General features: G+C 39.6%; 1 protein-coding gene across 1 annotated transcript in view; it reads right to left on the bottom strand.

Moving 5' to 3' along the window:
* Positions 1–1,790: 1,790 nt before the first annotated feature.
* The window catches only part of LOC102212284 (sodium- and chloride-dependent GABA transporter ine), a 13,845-nt gene continuing 7,458 nt past the window's right edge, over positions 1,791–8,177 (bottom strand). Inside the window, exons 6-13 of the mRNA XM_005722170.1 lie at positions 7,277–7,380; positions 6,676–6,800; positions 4,993–5,105; positions 4,374–4,514; positions 4,183–4,282; positions 3,339–3,439; positions 3,094–3,261; positions 1,791–2,646 (exon numbers count right to left, since the gene is read on the bottom strand). Coding sequence (XP_005722227.1) covers positions 2,521–2,646; positions 3,094–3,261; positions 3,339–3,439; positions 4,183–4,282; positions 4,374–4,514; positions 4,993–5,105; positions 6,676–6,800; positions 7,277–7,380 — 978 coding nt within the window. The 3' untranslated portion in view covers positions 1,791–2,520. The remainder of the gene's footprint in view (positions 2,647–3,093; positions 3,262–3,338; positions 3,440–4,182; positions 4,283–4,373; positions 4,515–4,992; positions 5,106–6,675; positions 6,801–7,276; positions 7,381–8,177) is intronic.

Here is an 8,177-nt window from a genome sequence, read left to right as displayed (position 1 = left end):
TTCCACTACTGTGCAATCTTAGAGATAAAGCTTAAAGATAAATTTCTAGTAAACGGAAATTTTTGGCTTCTCCTTCAAGAAAAAAATAGAAATAAAAGTCAGAAATTATCAGCTGTTTTGGGGTCAAAACACAACCAACTTGAGTTACCAAATAAGTCCTTCCCCACTGAAGTTATTATAGACTTGTTACCTAGATTCTGTTTATAGCACTAGCTCAAAGGCCCCACTTATAACGTCTAAACTCTTGTGGGTTGCCAGCTTCAGTTTGGTTAAAAATATAATCAAACCTTCCTCTCATGGTTAGACCAGCTTATCCTTTATAGCAGAGGTAGGCAATACCTTTTCTCAAGGGGCTACAGGAGTGGGACTGTGGATGGCCACACAAAATAATTGCAAAAAATGGCCCGTTTCTGCAAAATGTCCACTTCAAACAGAGTGATATTTCTACTTTGGTTGTCGTTTAATACTTCATCTTCTTTTGTCTTGATCAGTAAGATTAATCTAGTCTGTTTTGGTCTTCTCAAGTGCATTAAAGTCAGGGTCAGTGGCTGACAGTTGAGTTAGACTTCTGTCTACAAACCCCTCTGAAACCCTAACACAATAACTTTACGTGTGCCTCGCTGGAAATGTGACTAGACTTGACATCAGCACAGCTGTTGTGACTGGCCTCTTCAGTGCTGTGAATTCCTCTGCATGTGCATTTTCTGCTGCTTTTTCACCGCATTTTTTTAATTTAAATGTGAAGGACTGCCTCTTCAATGCCAAATGCAAGACCTGCATCTTAGAGCTCTGGAACGCCCTCGCCTTTCTTCATAAAACTAAAGTTTCTGCTCTCAGGTCCTACATTTGTTTTAGCACTTTGCCCCGGCTGAGTCACCTGACAGCTGTGGTAGCCTATGTCACCTCTCCTCCAATAGTGCAACAAACTGTCAGTGATTCAGTACTCTTGCCCTGATGAAGTTAACTATTTGAGTTAAAATATCAACAAAATGGTTAATTTTTTGCAACATCTCTTGGTGTTGTTTAAGTCAGTGCTCACCAAAATATGTTGGTGCAAAATACCACCTCAGCTCCAGCCTATCCAAGCATGGAGTTACTCCATGTGCCACTGTCATAGTCCCTTTCATTCTGTGCAGTGCTGCCAGTTCAATTTAGTTACTGTGACTTTCAGGTATTTTGTTAGCACCCTTTTTTGTCCTTCAGTGTCTCTTAAGTTAATCTTATTTCTCTGTCCAACGTGTCTTACTTCCTGTTTTATTTTGGCAGCTACTGCTCTCTGTGTTTTATATTAATTGTAGCTTTCCTCCAGTCTGTGTTCCCAACCTATACCTTCTGTATATATTTTTTCAGTCCTCCTATGACACATTACCTGTGTGAGCTGTGCGTTCCCTCACTCTGTATATTTCTTGCCTTTTGCATTCCCTGACTCACTCTTTGGAGTTTTTGACTTTGTACATTTTCCTGATCGACCTGCATGAAATACTCATTTTTAAGTTTGACTCCTACCTCCTGCATTTGGGTCCGCTTCTTTTTATTATTAGGAAATATTAGCACAGCAACTCTCCAAACTTTGCTATAAGGCTCAGATGTCTCTGCATCAGTCATGTGCTTGTATTTGCAAATGCTTTGTAAACCTTAAACACAGCAATATGCTCTCATCAAGCAACGCATGCAGCTTTACCTCTGACTTCAGTAAATAAATATTTACAAATCCAGGTCTCGTTAAAAAAAAAACAACTATATTCTGCATCAAATATAATTTTTTAAAGAATATTCCTTTCAAAATAAAATTAACAAATTTTGTAAAAGAAAAAACTGTAAGCCATTCTCTGTTTGTTGGATGAAATGGGACAAACTGCGTGATTTATACTTTTTCACCTTTGAATCCTAAATTCTCCTTAAACTCTCACAGGCTCGACAGGGAGAACCAAGGGGTCAAATTTGGCCTGGATGTCCAGGTGTAACCTGCTAACCCGCTGACCAGATCACATCTGTCACACATCTATAGAACCTGTATTTTTCTGCTTTCATATTTGTAGGAGGAATATGTCTGCTTCCTGTTCATTGGACCAAGCCTTTTCAAACCCATTTCTTTTGTTGATTTAAAATTAAGTATTAAGTATTCAACTCATAAATGTAGTGACCTAAAAGGCTAAAAGGCTGCATCTACGATAGATCCATTATACACTCTTTAACCCCACAGACTCACTGATGTATACAATGAACCTTACAGCATAACGAACCAATCGTTTTAAACAATTACTTGCTCCTCAGCCACTCCTACCCAAAATAAAATAATTTTAAAATTCATCTGGTGAACAAAGCCACAGATTTTAGTTGCATTCTTTGTAAAAGGTGCAATGGGTGACTTACTGTATGGTTTTGAAGTCGCCTACAGGTTAAGTGGCTCGAGTTGTTAAAGTATAAATGCAGAGTTTGAGATAACAACAGCTCTTTGGATGTAACTGGGATTATGATAGAAATGGCCCAAAGTCTGCTTATTCCAGGCCTTGTATGTGGTCACTGTGTCAGAGGTGGCACCGAACTGAGTAATTTTTCAGACGCCAGGTTGTCAAGGTTTTGTTTTTCCGGCAGGTGAGCCATAACATTCAGGTCTATTGTCGGAGTCATAGCTGTTTTCAGTCTCTGGGGATTAAAGAAGGTAAGGTTTAAGCAATCATCAGTTTGAAAGTAATGTTCAAGCAAAGATTTAAATAAATAATCAGCAAAAGGACTATCCGTAATATCTGACTGTCACTGGAGCCACTAACCCATCACCGAACACTGCCCTTTTTATCAGCATGATTCAAAAGTCAATGGCCGTGTTTGTTCACAAACATTTTACCGCACTACTGTGAAAATGTGACACTAGTTCCCAGAAGATTAGGCAGACTGACTTTAGTCATGTTCTGATCCACCAGCAGGTCAACATTTGAACAAACATATCTTTGATAATACATAAGTTTCTGTCACATCCAGGAACAAAGCAATGCCACTGGATTAGGTTTAAAGTTTGCTAATTAACATGCTAGAATAAAAAAAGTAAACATATCGAATAAATAAGCCAAAGTCTGTACAATCATATTTGCTTACCTGAAGAAGGGATCCTTTATTGTTATAGATCTCTTGTATTGCACCAAATGGGATCCATACTATAGAGACCAAAGAGACACCCCAGCCCACCCATTCAGCCCACACTGGGTACTCGTACTTCCCATAGTGAGGAGGAGTGTACTGAATAATGCTGGAAACCAGTATGCACTATAAAGAGAAATGAAGAACAGTCTTATTAGCTACTTTACTGGTGGTTTTAGGTGCATTATTTAAACAGGACTCACCAGCACCAACATGGGGCAGAGCAGCAGCCAGCAGACTCGGAAGTAGATATTTGGACTTTTTCCTAGCATCCTTCTGATCATTAAGGAGATACGTGGGATACCTGAGAAAAAGAAAGAGTTTAATTATTTAACCCCTTCTTGCAAAGCGTTTTGGCAGGTGTCCACAAAAATATTAAAAATAACCCACAAAGCAAGCACAATCGAGCCAGATATGGCATGCCATCGCATAGACAGTGCCATCTATGCCAAGCCCAGCCCATATCTGGATGACATACATCTTATCATGCCAGAAGTCAACCAGCAGTGCCGGCTTGTTGCCAGATCTGGGCCAGACCTGCTTGCTATGTGGGTATGGCCTCCTCCATGTCTCCTGATGTACTGGCCTGTATCCTGGTAGCACCTCCATGCTCTGGACACTATGCTGACAGACAGAGCAAACCTTCTTGCCAAAGCTCGCATTGATGTCCCAGCCTGGATGAGCTGCACTACCTGAGCCAATTGTGTGGGTTGTAGACTCCGCCTCATGCTACCACTAGAGTGAAATCACCGCCAGCATTCAAAAGTGACCAAAACATCAGCCAGAAAGCGTAGGTACTGAGAAGTGGTCAGTGGTCACCACCTGCAGAACCACTCCTTTATTGGGAATGTCTTATGCTAATTGCCTATAATTTCTATTCCATTTGCACAACAGCATGTGAAATTGATTGTCAGTCAGTGCTGCTTCCTAAGTGGACAGTTTGATTTCACAAAAGTGTGATTGACTTGGAGTTACATTGTGTTGTTTAAGTGTTCCCCTTATTTTTTTTAAACATAAACGAAAAAGTGAACTTCATGTGAATTTTACCAAAGATCCAACAGATGGCAACAACCTCAAAGAAAGCCAAGAACACAAGAGAAACCACAGCAGTGTAGTGGTCCATCAGCTGAAACACGTAGATACCTCCCTGTAAGTAAAAGACAGACCTACATGACAAAACAGTGACTCTTACCACATCCCCAAATGTGTTTCCCTGAGAAGTGTCTTACATACTGTACCTTGGTAATGTGAGGAATCCCCAGTACAAAGCAAACAAAGCACACAGCCAGGACCAGCAGCTCTTCTCTCTTCAGGAAAGGCAGAACTTTGACTCCAAATTCATTCTTTATGTATGTCACAGCTACCTCAACTGTGCCAAACTGCAGAACAAAAGATTTAATACAAACTTAATGGTTATCTGCAGACCTTGGAGTTTTAAATCATAATCACAGTCATTCAGATGTCGTACATATTTCTCCTTGTTTAGCCTGTCTGTCTTACTGTCTGTGTTGTGAGTGGCAGATATGGCAATACTCAGCCCTCAGTTCTCTAGCACTCAGCCTACCAGCTCAACTCAGACAGACGAGCATTCTCCAGGCTTCTCAGCCTGCATGCTCTATCTCTCTTGATCCATCTTAGCTTCATCTTAACACTTGTATATTTACATTCAAGCCTTTTATATTAAAGCAAAAGTAGTATGGTAATAAAATATCCAAACAGTAAAGGCAAACCACAGTGAGGGTAAGAGACCTCTTTCGATACAAGTGTGCAAATGTTTCCTTTATATTCAAAAGTGCAAAAGCTAAAGTTTGATGTAAAAAATTAAATGTACAGCACTGCAGATGTTTAGATGTTTACCTGACTGTCCACGCCCAGACACAACAGCATGATAAAAAAAAGTGGGGCCCATAGCTGAAAGACTGGCATGGTTGAAAGAACTTCAGGGTACACAACAAACACCAAACCAGCACCTGAAATATAACACAACAGAGGACTTGTTGCTATTTTACAATGCAGACATATACAAATGCAGGATATCCGTTGCTATTCCAGCTTAAGTTGGCTGTGCTGTACTGAGCTGTACTTTAAATGTGTGTTATTTGGAGCATATTTTGAGTTCTGCTAAAATATAAACTGGGATCCATTCAGTGACATGCACATATTTCTTTGCTTGGCAAGAGTTATGAGATAAATATTTAGCTTAGCTCAGTTTATAGTGAAGTAAAGGGCTCAGACATGTTTAAGATAACCCTAACTAAAGTGTAACAAAGCACAACAAGGTCCTTCATTCATGACATGAGCTCCTGAACTCCCTGGAATCATATAGCTAGACAATAAGATTTCGCCTGCACGTAGAAATTAGCGGCAGCTTAAAGAAGCACACTGCAAGACTGTAGTTGGAGACTCGGGAGGACGAGAGAACAAATTTGTGACTCAAGCGAACATGTCTCCACTGCTCTAGAGTCGAGTGGTGCTGTGCTTTACACCACGTGGGCTAAAGCTCAGGAGGTAGCACAAGTCACCTACTGACCAGAAGGTTGGTGGTTCGATCTCCATCTGCTCCAGTTTGCATGCCAAAGATACTAACCCCATGTTGCTCTATGAATGTGTATGTGTGTTAGATAAAAAGCCCTTACATAGAAAAACCCATTTCATTGCCCCGTAGTTCTGTAGCGATGGAAAGTTAGCGACCCATTCTTTCAGTCGTGTTTGTAAAAGCAGTCTGAATGCCTAGGTGCTCGGAAGTTATTGGAATTCAATGATTTGGATGGGCGAGTGAATACTTTTGGTAATATAGTGTATCTAACCAGCACAAACTGCAATCAAGCATTCTTGTCTAAGGGGCACTTATTAAAAATTACAATTTGTGAAGAAAGTTCAACCAATTAAGAGCAAAGTGATTTTTCAAAGTGAATCAGACCTCAACATCTGATGACAGCTGACAGGAACAATTTGACATTGAGATCAGAGGATTTTATCTGAACACACGCAATCTCTGTCTTTAATAACTCACTGCTTGACTGCTGATGCTTAAATGTTGCTTAAACACTTAACAACACTTAACTAAATTAAACTACACTCTCTCACACAGGCATGTATACACAAGTTATGTACTCAAAAAGGGCACTTGAAAGATTTAGTACTGTTCATTAAGCTGAGAAAGTCTTGCAGTTTCGACTATAGTATGAAAACTGAATTTGCCACAGTGCAGTTAGATTACTCTACTTACAGCAACAGACACACAATTGTTTGTACAGGCAGTTGATGAATAGTACTCCTTATAATGAATACAGTGAATTTTCCTTATATAATTAGTCGGGAGCCACTTTAGGAAACTGCATCCAGATGTGCACATCCTGAAATATGCCTTTATTTTCCATGGAAAGAAGAGACATGTTCCAAGGACAAGGAAAACAAACATCAGCTCTTAAAACAAGCCTGGGATCTGTCTCCAGTCTTGAACTATGATGATCTCTCTTCTTTTTAAAGTCCTCAAGATAAAACAAAGCTACAAGTCTGATGTCGTTTTCAGGGACTCACCATCTGTAGCTATGTTGTCCACTGGGAGGTTATGTATATGAGACATGTAACCGACAGCTGAGAAGATCACGAAGCCAGCCAGGATACTAGTGAAAGAGTTGGCCACTGATACAATCAATGCATCCCTGGTAAAGAAAAAGGACAACGTCTGTGAAATGTAGTTTATTGCTCTCGTGTTATTGTCAAGCTCGCACTTTATCAGAAATGTCTGAGGCCTTCAGTGGTGCACATGCAGCATTAGCACCCCAGGATCTTTAACAGCAAAGCAAATTTTGAAGGAAAATACAATTTGTTCCATAAATAATTTAACTTTGTTCCCCACCTGCTGTGAGCAAAACAGCTATATAACCACATGCCCTCAAATCACAGGCAACCAAGACCACTGCTGTTCATCAAGGAAACTGTCAAGTTTACAGTAACATGCTGTGTCTGTATTAACTACAAGAAAGAGGGTGATACAGCATCTTTTAATTTACTGTGTATTGAAGTCAAGTGAACCCACACTGTTCTTTTTCAGCATTTTGTGTCCATCTTATTAAAAAATGACTGCTTTTTCCACTCTGTTTGAGCTTTTTTTAGACAGAGTGTTATGAATGCTTACCTGAGAATGTTGTTGTTGAACTTGTTGTAACTTGCCATTGAAATCATCGAGCCAAATGCTATTCCAAGTGAGTTAAACACCTGGGCAGCTGCATTAAGCCAAACCTGTGATATAGACAGAGGAGAGCCGTAGAGATTGATACGAGTATAGTTTCATTTGATTTGGATTTGAAGGCCATGGAAATGTATTTTCTTTATAAGCATCTTCCTGCAGAGGTGAACAGTCTTGAGTGAAATCAGATGAGAAACCTATACGTTGTGATTTTCAACGGACAAAGTCATGTCAAACATCTTTGTACACTGCCTGCAATTTAGGAGCTATTGTTGCTAATAACTAATTACAAACAATGAAACTAACCATAATACCCATTAACATGTGACCTGTTGTGGTGGTCTGTGGTGTCCTGCACTGGGGCGCTGGCAGCAGGACCCCTGATTGTTGTCTGTATGATGGACGTAGTGAAGGAGGACATGCAGAGGATTGGTGTGACAGAGGAAGATACTACAGATAAGGTGAGATAGAGGCAGATGATCCTTAAAGGACCCAGTCAAAAGAAAGAGAAGAAGAGGTATTTGTCATGGTCTTCCTATCCTCACTGATTTTCTGCCAAGATTTGTTTCTTTTTCTCTCTCTCCCAATTCTACTTTTTCTGCATAATCCATCATACAAAATGTAATCAAATGGAAAAGTCTCTTTTTAAAACTTGTTTTATTAGTTTTAATGTTTTAACTTTATGCATCAAGCAAAAATGTTATTCTATGCAGCATTCTCTGACTGGAAGAAATTTGTTTAACATTTAAACCTATTTTCTGCACATTCCAGCACATGAAATAAAATATTTTTTGTGTTTACACTCACTCTTTCAAATAGATGCAAGTAAAACACAGCAGAAAATAAATAA

This window comes from Pundamilia nyererei, unplaced genomic scaffold (genome assembly GCF_000239375.1).
Source record: "Pundamilia nyererei isolate P.nyererei 1_Seehausen unplaced genomic scaffold, PunNye1.0 scaffold00006, whole genome shotgun sequence".
Taxonomy (NCBI): domain Eukaryota; kingdom Metazoa; phylum Chordata; class Actinopteri; order Cichliformes; family Cichlidae; genus Pundamilia; species Pundamilia nyererei.
Note: the sequence above shows the minus strand (reverse complement) of the source record. Positions and strands in the feature narration are given on the sequence as shown.